This window comes from Solanum pennellii, chromosome 8, assembly GCF_001406875.1.
Source record: "Solanum pennellii chromosome 8, SPENNV200".
Classification (NCBI taxonomy): Eukaryota; Viridiplantae; Streptophyta; class Magnoliopsida; order Solanales; family Solanaceae; genus Solanum; species Solanum pennellii.
In genome coordinates this window covers 1,344,035-1,364,472 of record NC_028644.1, presented here as the reverse complement: position 1 = coordinate 1,364,472, position 20,438 = coordinate 1,344,035, and the positions used below count along the sequence as shown (strand labels likewise).

General features: G+C 34.5%; 1 protein-coding gene across 5 annotated transcripts; it reads left to right on the top strand.

Annotated features, from left to right (window-relative positions):
* The first annotated feature begins 777 nt into the window (after nt 1-777).
* Nucleotides 778-19,103, top strand: LOC107028925 (dynamin-related protein 3A-like). Of its 5 annotated transcripts, XM_015230170.2 has the most exons (20): nt 780-1,262; nt 2,775-3,057; nt 3,224-3,252; nt 3,415-3,516; nt 4,241-4,309; nt 4,402-4,461; nt 4,990-5,103; nt 5,348-5,396; nt 6,059-6,168; nt 6,383-6,475; nt 6,576-6,668; nt 6,816-6,953; nt 8,139-8,225; nt 12,848-12,890; nt 13,003-13,098; nt 17,108-17,247; nt 17,350-17,493; nt 17,610-17,662; nt 18,223-18,322; nt 18,719-19,103. In XM_015230170.2, exons 1-20 carry the CDS (start codon nt 861-863, stop codon nt 18,830-18,832), a joined length of 2,319 nt encoding a protein of 772 aa, XP_015085656.1. In that variant the 5' UTR covers nt 780-860; the 3' UTR covers nt 18,833-19,103. The 5 variants fall into 5 exon arrangements, 4 of the variants coding, with proteins under 4 accessions (XP_027774611.1, XP_015085656.1, XP_027774612.1 ...); XR_003579805.1 differs by lacking the exon at nt 17,610-17,662 and having other exon boundaries at nt 778-1,262; XM_027918810.1 differs by lacking the exon at nt 8,139-8,225 and having other exon boundaries at nt 779-1,262.
* The last annotated feature ends 1,335 nt before the right edge of the window (nt 19,104-20,438 follow it).

The window sequence follows — 20,438 nt, the reverse complement described above, 5'->3', positions numbered from 1 at the left end:
CGGGTAGAAAGTCAGAAATTTTTGCATATTCCCGTCAGTCATAAATTTTTTTCTTGAAAATATTAGTTTGGGTACACATAATTGCTTTATTTGAAAGTTTTAAAAATAAAAAAGTTGACAGCTTTGTTGTTTTTATTATTATAATTAATGAGTATGTAATTTAAATGAATCTCAACCATAAATTATTACATAATAGAAATGACATGAATCTATCAGGCCCTTGAACATTACTCGACCTAATTATACTTGATCGGATCTTTATCCCTACTCGATGCTCAAGATATTAACAAACATTAATTTTTACTAAAGCAAGATGGAAAAAGGACAAATATATACCCAAACTATCGTAAATGCTATGCAGATACTCTCCGTCACACTTTAGGGGTATTGATGCCCCTGCCGCCCAAAAAGGTAGAGCATATATACCCTTTATACTAACGAAAATACATGTGTCATTATCTTATCCACCGACTCGACATCGGATCGATGAATAAAATTGTGTCACGTGTCCTTATTTAGTATTCTGTTAGACTGAAGGGCATATACGCTCTACTTTTTGAACGTCAGGGACATCTATGTTCTAATAGTATGACTAATGATATCTGCATATCATTTGCATAGTTTGCGAGTATATATATATATTTTTTGAGATATTAATACAAACGGAGTGAACATTGAAAACCCTTTTGGGCCTTTCTTCCCTCATAAGTCTTGTGCATGCAAAAAGTTTTAGGAATAACTTAAGCATTATCTCATATTTATGCCCACTAAATAAAATCAACCTTTTTCTTTTCTAGGAATCTTCAACGCCTATATATACACTCCCATCTGTCACACTGATAGCAAAATCCCATAAAAAAATGGGGAAAAATTCGAAGAGATCAAACTCAAATTCAAACTCCGACGTTGCACAATCTACACATCCTTCATTCTTCATTGGTTCATCTGTGATTCCAATAATCAATAAGCTTCAGGATATCTTCGCACCGCTCGGCGATATCGACGATCGATTTACCGGTCTCCGGCTGCCGCAAGTGGCGGTGATTGGTAGTCAAAGTAGTGGAAAGTCGAGTGTACTTGAAGCTTTAGTTGGCCGTGATTTTCTACCGCGCGGCTGTGATATTTGCACTCGCCGACCACTAGTTCTTCAGCTTGAGAAACGTTCTGCTGAAATTGGTAATGATTCGCTTGAATGGGGAGAGTTTGGTCACCTTCCTGAGAAACGATTCTATGATTTCTCCGCTATTCGCCGCGAAATTCTGGTCAGTTTTTTTTTTTTAAAATATTAATTCCACCGGATTTTGCTTGGACTGTTCAAAATTTTAGTATATAAGTAAGTTGTTATTTGGCGTATGCATAGTGAAATTTTTTCTGTATGTACAATATAATTTTTCGATGAAGGTGTTCGAGTGACCACCTTGGGTCAATGTAGATATGATTCCTCGTTAACTCTGTTAAGGCTAAAACAGATGGTAAGAATTAAGAAATCTCGTAGTAGTTTGTATCTGTAGGGAATTGAATATGAGACCTTATTGTGCTCAACCGTTTTCATTGACCACTAGGCTAAAATGATACTGGAAATCACTGTGGGAAATTGGAGTTGCCAGGCTCTATGAACACGTTTCGCTTTTGTTTTTTTTCACATGCTACATTTGGAGTAATTGGAAATTTAATCCTCCTGTATATGCAGTTCTTTCTCCTGGCTTGTATACTGGTTCTATAGATAGATGCTACTCCTTCCATCCACTTTTACTTGAGCAGTTGTGCTACTATACTAAAGATAGATGCCCATTTTAACTAGTTCAACTTTAGGAAATCGAGAGATAGATTACCACCTAGTTCCTAATATACCTTTGTATAACTGTAGTCATTTCCCAATGCATTTTTCACAATATTGAATTTATTATATTCAAAGGGCTTATATAGTAAATTTGTCATTCTATTAATTACTCCTTGAGTATGTGCCAAGTCAATACTCGACAAGTACATGTGTGCTAAGGGAGTAATATTTTCTTTTTGGTCTTTTTTCTCTTTCTACATAGTTAATAAGTATATTGGAAGATTAAACTATACGTCAGTTAATCAGCTTTATAATTTGAATTCTGACTTGGGTGTGAATTATGGACTCTGAATCATTGAGTTGTCCCTTGAGAAAACATATGATGTTTCCTTTTGTACTTCTTTTGATAAAGTAAAATAAAAATACTTTCACAAATAAGGAAGTTTTCATGCAAAAACCACAGTGGAATGTGGTTATGTACAAAGTACACCCAATATTCTATGCAGACTGGACTTGAAAGTGTATTTGGTTTTGTGTGTTCATGTCATTCTTTTGGAAGTTTGACTCTAGATATTCTCTATGGAGTTATGCTGTGAATGTTTACTAAGAGCTTCTCAAAATTGTGAGACTAATGACAAGTGGGGGGCTAAATAATTAGCAGGAATAGATTGGGTGGAAATGGAAGAAAAGAAAGAAGATAATTTGTGGAGATGTTAAAGAGAGATTTTATATCATATCATATTTCAGACTGTTAAATTTGTTGGGATACCAATGATACTGGAATCGTCTGTTACTCCTTTATGTGAGTTTTGAATGCAAGAAATGTTCAGGAAGGAGATGCAGCTTCATGCTGATGCTTATCAACTTTTTGTTGTTTTCTTTCTGACTACTAGGTTGAAGACATCTTGTTTTCTTTAAATTAGAACTAGTAAATATACTGGGATTTGCATCTTTTTCATGCCTATTGTGTGATACACTGATTTTGTTAGTGCAGGCTGAAACAGAAAAAGAAGTGGGAGTTAACAGAGGTGTTTCGGATAAACAAATTCGGTTGAAAATCTGTTCTCCCAATGTTCTCAATATAACTCTTGTTGATCTACCTGGAATAACTAAAGTTCCTGTGGGTGATCAACCTAGTGACATTGAAGCAAGGATCAGAGATATGATAATGTCCTATATAAAACAAGAAACTTCAATTATATTGGCTGTTTCTCCTGCAAATGCGGATTTGGCTAATTCTGATGCACTACAAATGGCCAAACAGGTGGATCCAACTGGTAGGTCTCTGGTGTAGCTGTGTAGCTATCTGCATAGTTTTAACTTATTGCTTTAGTACTGAAGTTATTTTACATGTGCACATGCAGACAAATATGTTTTGTCTGATTTATGAATTACTTTTGATCTTTCACATCCAGTGCCTTGACTTGATTACTTAATTGGCAGGTACACGTACAATTGGTGTAATTACTAAGGTTAGTTTTCAAATTGTTCATTGTAGGTTAAAGAGCATCTCCTTCACTTTCCAAAAGAAAACTATGTCATGAAAAAGGAAATTTTTGCAGCTATGTTTTCATTAGCAACTTAGTGAAATCACCAAAGAGCAGTGTGATCTTACTATTGTATTTTGGCTACAGCTAGATATAATGGATAAGGGTACCAATGCGAGGAGCTTTCTGCTTGGGAAAGTTATTCCACTTCGTTTAGGTTATATCGGTGTTGTCAACCGCAGTCAAGAGGTATATTCTAGAATCTGTATCAACCATCTGCTGTTTTTACCAAAGCACCATCATTTATCTGAACCATAGTAGTATAAGGAGACAACTAACTTGCAGTATCTATCTCACTTCATATCATCGAAAGCAATTAAAAAACTATTGTATGATTACATCAAAGAATTGTGTATCCGGAGGTGAAGGATCCTCCTTAATATTTTGTATCTTACACTGTTGCATCTCATCTTAAAGTTTAAGCTGTTAGAGAGGGTACATGCTGATGATTTCTTTTGCTGTTCAGTTACCAACATCCCTGAGAAAGAATTCCATCATCACATCTGTTTTTGGTATTTCGATGCCATTCCAACAAAATTCTTGTTTTAACTGTCTATGTTTTCAAAATTAACAAACTCAAGTTGGTTTCGCCTCTTTGAATTTGAGGGGAGATGGTAGAATATCACAAGAATGTATGTTTGATTCATATCTAAGGTACTTGAATAAGAAAATCTTATAAAATATTCTACAGGATACCTTAGGACATTCTTTATTTAGTTATAAGTTATTTTCCTACCTTCTTAGCTGAGAGATTGATTATCTACTATATTACTCGTAACCTACTTGTACATTGTTACTTAATCAAGTCAATGAAGTTCTCTTTTCTATTTCATTTACTCACCAATACATCATGTACTTACATGGTGTTTATAATCCATATAGATCCAAGTATGATAATATAGGTTCTTTGCAGGATATTAACAACAATCGTCCTATCAGGGAAGCACTTGCTTATGAGGAGCAGTTTTTCCGTGATTATCATGTACATCTCTGCTATTTTTATTTTTATTTTTTTTTGATCTTTTTTTTGTAAATTCTTTACATTGTTACATGGTAGTTGGCATTTGTTTGAAGGTGTACCGTGGTTTATCTGATCGATGTGGAATCCCGCAATTGGCAAAGAAACTAAATCAGGTTAGAGCAAAAACTGATGGAGAAAGGATGGAGACACTGTCATATTTTCATATCAATGGTTCTAAATTATGTTAATTTACATACTGTAGACAAGTCTTTTGTGTTTCACGAGAATCTGTTCGGTGTCTAGAAAGGCATTTATAGATGCATTGCTGTAATTTAGAGGCAAAATTGGAAGATGTAGTTGGAATTAATGCAATTATCCTCAGAAGACACTTGTCCTTTCTGGATTGTGGTCAACCTTTTAGGAATTTTGGAATTGATGTATGTTCTTCATTTATTGTGAGCATTGCATTCATGTTAACAATATCTTTTGCTCCTTTCTGTAGATTGATTCAATTATAAAATGGTAACTTGGTTTACACTAATGCTTAGAAACTTGGAATAAATATCAAAATGAAATATCCTGTTTGATGGTCAATCTAGAAGGAGATCATTAACTCATCTTCATGTGATATAAATCTGTGTTTTAAGTTTAAATAGTATTAGATTAGAGCATTAAGCTTAATTACTTTTGTTTTGTTTCAGATTCTGGAACAGCATATTCGAAATGTTCTCCCCACTTTGAAGACCGATTTAACTTCTCAGTTGGTTGCTGCTGAAAAAGAGTTACGTGCTTATGGAGAGGCTTTGGAATCAAAAGTAAAAACAATCTGCTATGTTATTTTAAACCTGTTTGCTGGAGAGTGATTCTTTATGAATTGTCAAGCATGGAAAGAATTGAAAGAAATTCTTAATTAGATTTTATACCATAGATAAATGAATATTATTTAATTAAAACAAGATACTAGAATATGGATGGAGCAATGTATTTCACTACTAGAGATGAGTATGGCATTGGCTCTAACTTAACACCCTTGATTATCTTGTTGCATCCATGTGACAGGGAGAAAGAGGAGCGATGCTGTTGAATATTCTGACAAAATACTCTGAAGGTGAGAAGTATCTAGGTTTCTTTTTATTGCGGTTTGCTAGTTCCTTATGTCTTTTGGCAGCTTTGTACCAACATGGGTTTATCATGCCCTTTTTCCCTTACTTAATTATGCCTTCAACATGGTCTTATCGATGTTGAGCAAGATACTGAGTGGGAGTCTAATATATATGTACCAGATTGGCTTGTATGTGAAAATTAAGGGTTATTATTCAAATACGATAACATAGATTTAACTTTCGATGTGCATATTCTCTTTCGCAGATTGTCTGGATGAAACTAGGCAATTATTAATCTGTAGCAATGTTAAGTTCATCCATACTCCTTTTGTTTCACTTCGGTTGGCCTACTCTCTGTCTGAAAAGATTGATCTTTTCCTTGAAGTGATAATAATTGCAATTTTAAAAGGTCAAAATAACATATAGTATTACCTCTTCGCAAGCTATTCCCTAGGAGCGAGGGCATTATCCTGTGCGCACTTAAAGGGTAGTGGATTTGGGATTTCCTTGTTATAAAAAAGACATATAGCATTATGAGAAACAAGTTACACATTTTTATGTTGTTGTCTTAAAACATTTTGCTATTCAAAGTAGGTTAATAAGTCAAGATAGAGGGTGTAGAATTTTTGTTGCTTCTAACATTCTTGCATTTGTTGGTGATAAACAGCATTTTCTTCAGAGGTGGATGGTAAAAGTCAAGCAATGACCACTAAAGAATTGTCAGGGGGAGCGCGGATTCACCACATATTTCAGTCAATTTTTGTAAAGAGCTTGGAGGTGCAAATTTTGTTCCTCAATTAGTTTCTTGCTACTTCTGATCTTTTATGGGCTAACTTCTCTAGTGAAGGGCTTAGTTCATATTGTTTTTATATTCTTGGTTTAGATATTCACAAGATTTTTTATACTTAATAATGTTACCGATGGCTTTTAGAGTAGCAATAAGCTTTTAATGTTACATAAAGTAGTTATGTTGCTTTTGACGTCACTGTAGGAAGTTGATCCTTGTGAAGATCTAAGTGACGAGGATATAAGAATAGCTATCCACAATGCAACTGGTCCAAGAAATGCGCTATTTGTGCCAGAGGTGCATGCTATGACAATTAATTTATGCTTCAACTGGAGCACCTACAATTCTTTCTATTGTAGAAATTGTTGGGATGATAATACTGGTAGAACTGTTTTAGGTCCCATTTGAAGTTTTGGTTAGACGACAGATCGCTAGGCTGCTTGATCCTAGCCTCCAGTGCTTGCGATTCGTCTATGATGAACTTATAAAGGTGATAAAGGGGGTATCTTTGACCAATATGACATTTTTCAGTTTCAATATTTAAGTTTCTCTCATGAGTAACATGTGGACACTCACAATTGAGATCCTTGTGGCACAATGGATATTCAATTGGATGTACTTTTAAATATTCTTGCAGATTAGTCGTGCTTGTGAAACAGTTGAAATGCAACGCTTCTCAGAGTTAAGAAGGCGACTAGAGGATGTCACTGCAAGGTTTCTACGAGATGATGTAAAACCCGCTGAAAGAATGATAACAAATCTTATTGATATGGAGGTATGACCATTCTGCTTAAGTAGTGTCTTTAAACTAAACATTCTTCAGGTCACCGAGTGTAGATACTCTTACATTTGTATGATTTATTCTCTTAGATGGTTAGGATAAACTCTTGAAGACAACAATTCCAGAGATGTACGAAAGCAACTATACCTCAATTTGGAACAAGTTGGGGTCGGCTTTATGAATCCTTACTGATCATGATTCTTCATTTAAGTCATGTCAAGGCGACATTATCTAGAATAGTAACGTGTACTACAAGTTTTTTTCCTTTTTTTCCTTTTAGCATAAGAATCTCTTAAAATGGCCAATAGACTCCTAAAAATATAAGACCCAAAGTAAACATGCTAACATAAATAACAACATTCTCAGTGAAATCCCACAAGCAGGGTCTGGGAGGGTAGAGTGTACGCACACCTTACCACTACCTCACGGAGGTAGAGACCTCTGTGAGGTTTCTTCATGAAGACTCTCGGCTCGAGTTCAACAAATCAAAGTAACATATACATATTCCTAATTAATTGGTATCACCATATAAAGATTTTTTTCTTCCATTATGCCCTATCTAGCACCAAGTCTTGCATGATTCCAAGAGATTGTAGTGATTCCAAGAGATTGTAGGTATTCTAAGACAACTTTCTTTCGGATGATCATTTCCTTCTAATACCTTCGCATACCATGGTTTCAGTCCTGGGAACATGTGCATCGTAGGATCATGACCAAACCATCTCAAGTGACCTCTCATTTTATCTTCAATGTATGCTACTTGCACCTTCTGGTGAATGTAGTTATTTTTCCTTTTGTCTTGTTGATCACACATCCATCTTAACATCACATCATTTGGACACTCGTGCAGTTATGTTGTACTTTAACAGCCTAACATGCACTCCTATCCATACATCATTGTAATGTTTCAAGATTTTAAATGGATAATAAGATTCTGTTTTTTCAACTGAAAGGTTCTTTTCATTGCGATCAGAGGTATCTCATTTTTATGAGTTTTCTGAAAACTTATATATGTACCTAGGACTATATTCAGAAGTAAAAAGTCAAATAAGCGGTACTGTCTATTTTCTCCTTAGTTTTTGTATTTCTATGGTTTGATTTATACATTTCATGCTTATTTATAGGAGTCCAAAGATTAACTTCCTATTTCTGATCAACCAACTCTTTAATTCGTTTTAGATGGATTATATAAATTCCTCGCATCCCAATTTTATTGGTGGGACAAAGGCGGTTGATATAGCGCAAAACGAATTGAAGACTATGCAGGTACCACCAACTCTGATTCTGTTTCGTGTCTAAATACAATGTGCTTGCGCATGAGAAGTGAATGTTATATATAACTTTGTGTATATTCTATAGAATTCTCAATAATTAGGAAATGCAATTGATGTTATGTAATTATGCCCAAGACTTGTATTTAATAAGTCTATTTTAATTCAGTAAGCATTTTCTCTTGTATCTTGGTCACCTTGATATCAGTGCCGGTTCAGTGGCCTAGTAATTTAACTTATCACATCAGGGTATTCTACTTCACGTATATAACACAATCATCACAAGAGGCAGAAAAAGAAACACCCTATGTGCCACCTGAAGGAACGTCACTCTTTGCGCCAAGTAACGTGACCTAATTGTCCCATCAGTGTCCCGTTAACATTAAATTATTTGACTCATCAGTGTTAGGAGGTGACTTGTGTGTCAATTCGCACTTCCCCATCCTCTTCTTGTAATGTGACACCGAACTTGCACTCGGCTAAAGTCCTGCCCAGCCTGAATGTGTCAATTCTCACTTCCCCATCCTCTTCTTGTGATGCGACACTGAACTTGAACTCGGTTCTAGTCCCTGCCCAGCCTGAAACCTTTAGACTCTAGGGTCTCTCTCCAAATCTCTAGTCTATTCTTTACTTCATTGCTTGTCCCTCTGATCAATACGATGATGTCTGCAAATAACACACACCATTGTCACCAATGTTGGGTCTCGATATTAATTGCCATGCTTCAAATGTCAGTCCCTCACGTGTATAGTCTATATCAGTGGGATGAGGAGAAATTGATCTTGTTATATGGTTTTGGGTAATCTTCACCTCTTGCTATAACGTTTGGGGTTGGGGTTGGGGTTGAGTTCAACCTAAATTCCATTAACAAGGGTAAAACATATAAAATGCCCATTGTTAGTAAAGTCAAATAACATGCCTAATACCCACACAACTATAATTTTACTACAATAAGTGGCTCAAGAGGGAGGATCCATTCTACATGCCTTTCGTCATGAAATCACACTATACTCTTAAATTCTCTTCGCTAATCTTGGAATAACGATCTTGGATCGTATATTAACATCTTCATGATGCTTTTATCTAAAGGAGTAGCACGCATACCTATAACACACCACAAACAATTAAAACAAAAACAATAATAAGCAGAAACAAGCAATCCCAAGGGATCTCTAGAAACAATAGAGCTTCAAAAACAATTCATGTAGAGAACATACAAAATGAATTATGAAAATTGTTACATTTAACCTTTATTTAGTAATAAACAATGTTATAACATTGTATATGATGATTAATTATTGTTTTATATCATAATCATATTGAACTACATAGTAATTAGATGTGTAAGGTTACATTTTTTTGCATCATATGTCAATTTTATTTAAAATTATAACCCAGAATTGTGCATCAGTTCCTACAAAAATGTAATATGTTGGGACAAATGTCTATTCTGACATTTAACACTTACAATATGTTGCAATAGATGTTAATTCTGTTGGAAAATTGGCACACATAAGTGTGCATGTGTGCATCTTTTTAACAAAATTGTAATACGTTTCAACAGATGCACATTGTGTTGGAATAGATGCAAAATTTTGTGTGATAATTTCCAACATAATTGACATCATATAACAAGTTTGATAACTACTGAATCAACTTATGCATATAGTTTAGAGCTAAAAAGTACTGCGCAATCGAAAGACAAGTTACAGGTAATTCTAATCCTTACAAGCAATTTCTATATCACAGCTACAAGCATGACAATGAAAATTAACATGTTTATCGTCATTATTAAGATGCCAACCATTTTTGCAAAACGATGCTAATGTTGAATAGTGCAAGGAGTAGGTCTTTCTCCCAAAACTAAAGGATTTTTCACCCAAATATTTGTCAAGAATTCTGCTATACTCTTTTGATATTCTCTTGTTATTTTTTTAATTCACTCCATTTCTTTCATGCTGCCAATCAATATTACCCTTCTCGCCTGGATTCATCGCCCAAGAAGACTGAAATTATGTCAATCATATACAATGCCCTAATGTGGCTTTCTTTTGTTGCTTGCTTCAGCAATTCCATGACAAGTTCTGGCTTATCGTTTTTGAAGAAGTCCATCTAAGAAAAAGAAACACAATTAAGTATATATTAGTATTAGTTAATAGACTGAATACATCAATAAAGCCTTAAAATTGTCCGTAATTATCTAAGTTGCGAGGACTCTTCACTTTTGATGCCGCACTTGTGTCAGATTCTCCAAAAAAACACTACTTTTGGCGAATTCGACACGCACCGGTTGACATTATTGAAGAGTCCGAGCGAAATAGGTAATTATTACCACACCATATTTGTGTTAGGTTTTTGTATTCCCACAATCTCTGCATAGCTCTCATAACTTTATTTATCTTTTATTCATTCTGCACTTGTCATAAAACAATCGGAAAGTCTACCAGTATTACCTTTTGATATATGTATCGTTCATTTGCAACTTTTTCAAAAACCTTGCAACTAAAAATAAATCTGTTAGGAAATAAAATTTAATTATTCATTGTAAATAATAATATTTAAATATATATACATACCTTAATTTGACATTGATTAAATTTTTTAAGGAAAAAGAAGCAACCCTTGCTAAAATTTCAGTAAACAACTCTCTTCTTGGAAGGATTGTTGAACTTTTGTTCTTCGATTTAATTTCTTCCCAAGAAGTTAGTTACTGAATTTTTGCAACGGTTGCTACTTTTTCCTTCAAGAATTTAATAAATGTCAAATTAAGGTATGTATATATTTACAAGTCTATTATTTACAACGCAAAATTTAAATCTTGTTTCGCAACCGATTTATTTTCTAGTTGCAAGGTTTTTATGAAGTTGAAATGAACGACACGTATATCAGAAGGTAACACTCGTAGAATTTCTGATTGTTTATGGAAAGTGCAGAACAAAGAAAAGATAAATAAAGTTACTTCTTTTATAGAGTTATGCAGAGAATATGGAAATACAGAAGCCTTATACAAGAAAGGCGTGTTAATAATTACTGACAATTTTAAAGGGTTTACAATGTATTCAACATAATTGATACTAATGTATATTTAAATATGTTTCTTTTTTACAAATGGACTTCTTCAAAAAATGATAGGCTAGAACTTGCATTGAAACTGCGGAAGGAAGTAGCAAAAAGAGATCACATTGGGGCATCGTATGTGATTGACATAATTTTCAGTCTTCATAGGTAGTGAATCAAAGGGGAAGGGGTAATGTTGATTGTCAACATGAAAGAAACATAGCCACCTAGAAAAATAACAAGGGAATGCCGAAAGTTTAGTAAAAATCATGACTAATATTTGGGTGAAGAATTCTTTAGTTTCGAGAGCTAGACCCAGTCCTTGCACTAATCAACATCGTGTTCGTAGGAATGACTGGCCTCTTGATAACAACGATGAACATGTTGATTTTCCTTGTCATGTTTGTAGTTGTGATTTAGAAATTGCTTATATCGTTAGTGTTGTGTTTAAGCATTAGAATTACATAGTAATATCTTTTGGCTGTGTAATACCTTTTGGCTCTAAACTTTGTACATAAGTAGATTAGTTAGTTGTCGAATTTGTTATTTGATGTCAATTCTGATGGTATTTACCACAAAATTTTGGCATTTGTTTTCAACAAACTTATGTATGCTATTTTTTTAAATGAAATTGACATCTAATGCGACATATTTGTGTTAAATGTTAGAGTTGATATATGTCCCAGCATATTACAATTTTGTTGGAATAGATTTACACTTTTGTGTTGTAATTTCCAACAGAATTGACATTTCTTCCTACATTTTACATACTCTTGGGACATGTGCATATTTTTCTGTGTAGTCGTTTCCAAAAGAATTGACATATGTTGCAACAAAAGTGTAACCTTACACATCTAATTATGAAATTAATATGATTGTGATATAAAACAAATTGGTCAATCCATTCAGGATAATATCATTGGTTGATTATCTAATCACTATGTAATTTAATGTAATTATGATCTAAGACAATAATGAATCATCATATATAGTGTGTTATAATATTGTTAATTATTAATATAAGGTTAAAATATAACAGTTTCATTAAATTGGTCAATCCATCAAATTGACATGGTTGGAAAATACCACACAAAAAGGACATTTGTCCCATGATATTACAATTTTGTTGGAACAAATGTACACTTCTTTGTTGTGATTTCCAACAAAATTGACATATTTTGAAAGGTTGTAATTTCCAATGGAATTGATATATGTTGAAACAGAAATGTAACTTTACACGTCTAATTACTTTGTAATTTAATATGATTATGATATAAGAGATAGTTAATCATCATTATATAGGATTTGTTTCCTAATGAGGTTCCTTTTTCTTCGTCTCCTTGGCACGTTCTCCTCTCCTCTCCTTTTCATCTTTCCTCTTCTTGCCATCTCGACGATATGTTACCACCTTGGACTTATCCCAAGTGTCTGTCTGCAGTTGCTCTAGGTCATCAATGTTATGCTGTTGTTCTCTATGAAAGCTGCTGTATCAGCTAACATGCATCATTTTGTTATTATTATTTCAAAAAATCCTTGCTGATTTTTTTTTCATTGTTTAAGGTGGGCCGACCTCAATCTGACAATGATAGAGTGTCATCAGCAGGTGAGCTCCTTCAAACTTATTAAACTACCATGCCTTTTGAAGTTACTCCCACGCCTGATCTCCCTTTTTTTCATCTCCTCTTCTTTTGTTGCTGATAATGCAAGATGAATAGAAGAGAGCAAAACATTGAAACGAGGCTGGTTAGAGTTTTCTTTTGGTACCTGGGTTGGGGAGGGGGGAGGGAGGCTTGAAGCAACAATGTGGAGAAGTAAGTTAATCTGGATAATCTTAATCACTGGTGATTCATTTTGAAGCACTTGTTATTGTTTCATTAATAGAATATATTTACTCGCTTAACTGCTTAAACAGTCTATGATGTGGCTTCTTGGTTCACAGAGGACTCAATGACAGCATAGGATTGTTCGAATTAGTTTTTTTCTTGCTATTGTTTGTAGTTCTCCCTGTTGAATGAATCATCATTAAATTTTGAGAGTATCTGGATCATCCTATTAGGTTATCGAAACCTACTGAAACTTTAGATAAGAACAAATTATTACACAAGGTTTTAAACTTTTGGTACGGTTGCTATATTGCAGCTTTTGGGGTTTGTACTTGCATATATACTTGATGTGATTTTGAAGCCTTGCAACCCCATTGTGACATCTTGTGTCGACTTTGTAATTAAATAGATGTTGATAACTGAAAACATGGTTTGAAGTTCAGAATTGGAAAATTGAAAGCAGATCTCAAAGGTTCTTCTTCTTTCTTATATTCGTGAGTGGAGATAATTAAGGATTATAACAATTAAAGACTACAGGGAGAATTATTGGCTTTTTTGATGGCACGAAATCTATGTAAAGCTTGCATATCTTTGTGTGATCTTTACACAAATAGCTAGCCTGATTCATTGTTTACTTATCCTAGCCCGTATACATAATTTTTTCACTGATTATACATGGGCTATATTCATATTATATATGGATGATACATATATATATATATCCACGTGTTTTAGTTTAAGCGCGGCTATTCAATATATTACTTCTATCTTTTTTGTAAGACATCATGTTTTTTATGGTAAGGTTGAAAATACGCCTAGAAAGGCAATATTGGGCCTTCAGGAGGGCAGAGAGAAGTCTGAGAGCACGGAAAGTTGTCCCACTAGTCATTATATAGGTTATATGGAAGGAGAGAAGTAAGATAGCATTTGAAGGAATTGACCATGATTTGTAAAATTGTGAAGAAGTCTCTTGTTTCTAGTGTCTTTTTGGTGCATCCATGAGGTTGCTATTTCTATAAAAGATCGAGTTTCTTTTGAGAGAACCATGGTTTGGTGTAGGTTCTCTAGTTTTTGAAATATAGCTTATACGGGGGCTTCCCCACCATCAATAATTTTTTTTTATCTTGATAAAAAAACCTAGAAACCGCAATTACTGATTGATTACTGTGTTTTTGTTGTAGAAGCCATTAAACGCACCTCCTGCTCATACACTCATTGACATTAAACTCCGTAAGTGGAACATAAAAGTTTTTGATCATGTCTTTGTCAAGTTAATAATAATGTAAAATGAGATAATCAAATTTAAAACTTTAGCACCTGTGGAGAGATATTTTGTGCGTCATTATTGTTGATTGTTTTTTTAAATGAAGTAATTAGTTCTATTTCATCAAGTAGATGCATAATAGTTACAAAAGCAAAGTAGCAAATGGTCAGCTCTCCTTTACATTGTTAGCTAAGAGTCAGGAAGCTGACAAAGTTCACATATGAATCAGGGGAATCTAGAGGGGATAAATAAACCCAACTATACAAAAGCACGAGGAAATTAGCTTTTAAAGATTGGTGGGTAGTTCATATTCTATCAAAGCATCTTCTATTCCTTTCGTTCCAGATACTCCAAAAAATGGCTGCAGGTATCATCCTCCAAATTCTCTTGATGGTGCTATGACTACTATCAACTTTCCAGCAACTCCAGCTCATCAAAACATCCCTGATAATATGAGGCACGAACCATTTGAGACCAAAAAAGAGCTAAAAACATCTCAACAATTCTGCTGGTATTTAACATTGTAGAAATAGGTGGTTGTGTGTTTCTGCTTCCTTCATGCACATATAACATCTGGTAGCAATCTGAAACTTCCTTCTGGCCAGGTTGTCTTGGTTCAGGCAAGATCCATGAAGCAGTCCAGTTGAAGCAATTAATCTTAGGGGGCAGTTTGATCTTTTTCATATAAGCTTCCAAGGCTAGTGGTCTGTAATTGCATTTTGTGGGCCTAGAAGTTTGAATGCTGCTTCAACTGAGAACTTCCCACCCTTTTTTCGTCTAATTGAGTTGGTCTGGTGTTTCACAGTTAAATGTGCAACATTGTGAAGTTTTGCTAGTGGCCTAGTAGACTGACCAACTCCTCCATTTCCCTTCACTATGCTGCTGAATAGTAGAGTTTGGCTCCCTTGCTATCTGGAACATATTAGGATAAGCGATAAAAAAAAAGTGGAGTTGCCTTTACATTTGTCTCTGCAGAAACTGATATGTTGTCCATTCCCTGCTATTAAGTGTTTGTGTTGAGAGAACTCCTCCCATAATTTGCTTATACTTCTCCAGACACCAACTCCATATGGCTCTGTTGAAACATTAGAGCACCAGTGTTTTAGGGCTCCATGTTTAGCAATAATCACGTCCTTGCAAAGGCTCTGCTCCTCTTGAGTATATCTCCACAGCCACTTCATAAGTAGGCATTTGTTGTGCAGTGCTAAGTCTCTAGTGCCCAGACTACCTAACTTTTTTGGTAACGGGACTTTCGGCCACTTGGCCAAATGGAATTTATGGCTGTTGTTATTCCCTTCCCATAGAAAATTCCTTCTAGTTTTGTCCATTACTGAATATGGGATGTTGATTGTGTTAATTAATATACTAGATTTGTTAGTGGTTTGTGTTTTAACCATGAGTTAGGATTGGTCTGACTCTGATACCATAATAAAGAATTGATATTGGGCCTACCTCAAACCCCAAAGCTAGCTCAAGAGGTGAGATTGCCCAAGCCATATAAAGAGTCCAAAATCCCTTCACATTGTAGATGTGCGACCCAACATACGTATCTTTGAGTTAGCACAACTTAAGATAGATATTGCTATCTCACAAAGAAAGTATGCTTTGGATATATTAGAGGAAACATACATATTAGACTGTGCTGACCTATCAAACGTCCAGGGGATCCAAATGTTAAAGTTGTTTCTGGATTTGCGGAGCCAACTGGAAGGCTATAAAAAATATGGAGGACTGGTCGGCAAATTGAATTATCTCACAATCGTACAATCAAATATTTCATTCGTAGTAAGTGTGGGATATCAGTTCTTCAAATTTTAGCTTAGTGGTTATTGTTAAGCAGTAATCCACCTCCTCAGATACAATAAAAGAATTCCGGGACTAGTACGGTTATTTGAAGACAAGGGTCACTTATGACAATTGTTGGATTTATTGATGTTGATTTGGGAGGTTCTCAGGCAGGTAGACATTCCACTTATTGGATGTTGTATTACGATGAGAGAGAACCTACTCTCGAGAATAAAAAGCAAGAAATATTGAGTTATGGGGTTTGCAACCGGTGAGCTTTTTTCGTGGTGGAAACAACTTCTCCCAAAATTACGGTGTGCTTCAAATAGATTGATACGTGACAATGAAGCTATTTCCGCATTCCCGCAAATTCAGATCTTTCTTGAAAGAACAAAACATATAGCGGTAGATTTTTGTTTTTAAGATAAAAGATTAAGTCTGGAAGAAGTGACACTACATTCATTGGATCAAATGATCAACATGCAAATGCTCTTATCCAAATACCTCTAAGGACACCTTGGCTTTCATATTTGCAAGCTTGAAGCCTATGAAATGTCAGCTACAACTCGAGAGGCAGTGTTGATTGTGTTAACTGATATATAAGATGTGCTTATGATTTGTATTGATTTAATTATTTTAAATCAGCCACAGAATTGATAATCTAGATATTTAACCTCCATGTTGTAAACCACATTATTCCAACATAATTATAAAATTCCATAATAAATATCGTAGTCACAAACCGTGTCCGACTGATGTTGTGTTTGATATAGTGCAAGTAGATATGTTAAATAGGGAACTGCTGTTCATATGAAATAAATTCAGAGACTAGGCTATTTTACCAAGATCTTGGCCTTAAAATAATTGTTTATTCGGACACTAGTATGTGACTTCTACCTTTTCCTTCTGTTATAGTAACATGTAAAGCTACAACAAAATGTATTTTAGGTACCTCAACCACAAGGACATGGGGTGTTACTTCCCTATTTGGAATCCGGGGATCATCAGTAGGGAATTCATCTAAGAGACATGCTGCTGAAGTGGTGCATGATATTACTCTGGCACCCCCTGTTATACAATTGAAAAATGTAAGTACATGCTATTCAATTACATGTCACAAAAGAGAGGAACAGCAGACATGGCGAGGAAATATCTTATGTTTGTGATTCATTCTCTCACTCTCTTTTTAGCCACCGCTGGTCTTGAGGCCTGGAGAGACTGAAACAGAGTATCAAGTCGAGATCATAGTGACGAAACTGCTCATAACATCTTATTATGATATTGTGAGGAGGAATATACAGGATTTGGTTCCAAAAGCTATCATGCATTATCTGGTATTTTCCCCTCTATTTAACTCCTTGGAGACATGTATTATGTAGCCATTTTTGTGTAAGTTTTTCCTTTGCACTGTGTTTGCCAATCGTTATCACTCAGTTCTGATTCTCTCCAGGTCAATCATGCTAAGAGAAACCTTCTTGGCACATTCATCGAGAAGTTGTACCGGTATGCTCATCGGGAGTAGTGTTTATATTTAATATTATTGGGTTTCCGGATCTTAGAAATCTCACATAAATCGATTTGACATCCTTGCTAAACTTGTAACCAGTATGCTAAAGAATCTGAAAATATGATCTTACTTAAACTAGGAGTACTTTGTCATAAGTAGGCAACTCATTCTCAGCTTGTGCTTTTTCTTGATCGGATAGTTAAGAGTTCCTTTCACCAGAATCGATTATGCTTCTGGTTGTTGACTTAGGTTTCCTTCTTATTTGTTTTGATTGATGAATTCGAGCAATCTTTCTTTGTCCACATTTGTTGTTAAGCCTTTTGGATTATTCGATTGCAACTAGATATAGATCTTTTCTAGATAGAAAGCGGTAGAAGTTTGAGATAGGTGACTAATATGGACAGCCTAATATGGACAGCCCAACCAGTACTTTCATGGGCTGCAACTGCCAAACCTAGCACAGCTTGTTGATCATGTAAAATTACCTTGTTTACTACACACTTAAAGTTCTAAACAATTTTTGATCATTGACTGTTTCTCCTTGAGTCGCCCACAGCGAGAACCTATATGAAGATTTGTTGCGAGAGCATGATGATGTTGTCATTCAAAGGAGGACGACTGCAGAGATGTGCAATGCTCTGCGACAAGCTGTCGAGGTTAGTTAAACTTGGTTGCTGTGTTAACAAGTAATCAGTTCTACTCTTGTTTAGGACCACAGAAATTGCAACGGTGACTTGTTTAACTTCAGAAAAGATATACAAACAGTCGGTGTAGGTTAAGATTATTTTGATGTGGCTTGTGCATATATGATAGCAAGAAAATCAGATTTTACTCCAGGCCTTCGAATTGCGTCTTATTGTATATAAATGTAAATATTTTGAGACCACATTTCTGCGTATGTTATTTACATTTCGAAATCAAATTATTTACACATGATATAGGCATCACATTCAAGCATTCTGCCATGGAATCCTCCTCTTTTTGTTCTTCTCGCTAAAGCACAAATAAAATTGCTAAGCTGAAACTTTTTGTTTCTTCACATTTTTCTGTAGACACTAGATGAGTTCGTTGCTGATGTTTCTACCCTAAGTTCAAGCGACAGTATGGATGCATTGCCAAACTTTTCTAACCTTTCATCAAACTCAAACTCAAAATCAAGCACTTGAACTCCAGGTAATTTAAATCTTGTACACAACACATTATGAGTTCATACAGTTTTGCCTACAGCTATATCGATTGATTGGTGGAATTATTGAAGCATCTATTAGGTGTATGGACTTGTATAGTAATCTGTCTTGAGTTAGTAGATGAATTGTGTAGTATTAATATTCTTTGTGAGTTACTTGTAATGAGCAAATTATTACTCCAATGGGAAAGTTAAATTGCATTCTGAGCAGGTTCATTCCTAAATGAAGAAGCAATTTCCTGTTTCTTTAACCCTTTTTTTTTGTCTCCCAAGTATTTCTTAATAAAATTTTAAGAAAGCCATCATTCATAATGAATTATAGATAGACATTTTAGTTTGGCTTTGGCTTCTACAGACAATTGAACGTCCCAACTTAAAGCTGGGGTGTTTACGATACCAACTTAAATCAAGTTAAGGTATCTAGATGTACATTTTTAAGTTGAGATGTTTATTCTGAGTTGGGGGTGTTTACGATGCCAACTTAAATCATGTTAAGGTATCTAGATGCACATTTTTTTAGTTGAGATGTTTATTCCAAGTTGGGGTGTTTCCGATGCCAACTTAAATCAAGTTAAGGTACGCAGATGTACATTTTTTTAAGTTGAGATGTTTATCCTGAGTTGGGGTGTTTATGATGCCAACTTAAATCAAGTTAATGTATCTAGATGTACATTCTTTAAGTTGAGATGTTTACCCTGAGTTGGGGGTGTTTATGATGCCAACTTAAATCAAGTTGAAGTATCTAGATGTATAGTTTTTAAGTTGAGATGTTTATCCGAGTTGGGGTGTTTACGATGCCATCTTAAATAAAGTTAAAAGGTATTTTGAAGTACGTTTCTTAAGTTGAGATGTTTTCCATGTATTATGTCCTTAGGAAAGTATCCTCTTTTATGTCTTCTTCTTTTATTTGTTCAAAAACAAACATTTACTCTTAAAGTTTTTTTTGATGTAATAAAGATGATATTACTTTTACGCAAAAATGAATTTGAAGTTACTTGGAGAAGTTTAGTGGTAATTGTAATATTATTACATTATTTGTTATAAATATGATGACATTTGTACGCCTTGAGCAACTAAGAAGAATGATTGAAGTGGAGTTGTTATTTAGCAACTTGAAGGAAATATTTTTGTGGAAATTTTATATTACAAACAAATAACATTATTAGTGTAATCTAAAGAACAGTTTTCAAAGCATTATTTGAAATTTTTTATATTACAAACAAATAACATCATTCAGTGCAACCTAAAGAAAAGTTTTCAAAGCATGATTTGCGAAATAATTGACAATAAAATAGCAAGATAGCATCATGTAGTAATACATATTAAAAAATAAGAGCATAAGATTACTGAATAACCCGTGTGTGACAACAATCGATTATTTATCTTAATTTTCGACCTTCAAACCTTATGTAGATTCATGTTTTCGATAAGATGAAATTGTATCATCTCTTATCTAATCACTTTTCATCAGATTCTGTTTCGACCTTCTACCACATCTATTTTTCGTTATAATCAACTTTTGACACCTCCTTTAACCTTTCATATTTATCTTCTGTTGAAGAACATAAAAAAAAACATGGCTGGAG

Bases quoted from the DNA above. Each gene is read 5' to 3' on its own strand.
- LOC107028925 (XM_015230170.2), top strand. From the start codon at position 861: ATGGGGAAAAATTCGAAGAGATCAAACTCAAATTCAAACTCCGACGTT. The intron at 1,263-2,774 runs GTCAGTTTTTTT...TTGTTAGTGCAG, and splicing joins CTATTCGCCGCGAAATTCTG to GCTGAAACAGAAAAAGAAGT. The intron at 5,104-5,347 runs GTAAAAACAATC...TCCATGTGACAG, and splicing joins GAGAGGCTTTGGAATCAAAA to GGAGAAAGAGGAGCGATGCT.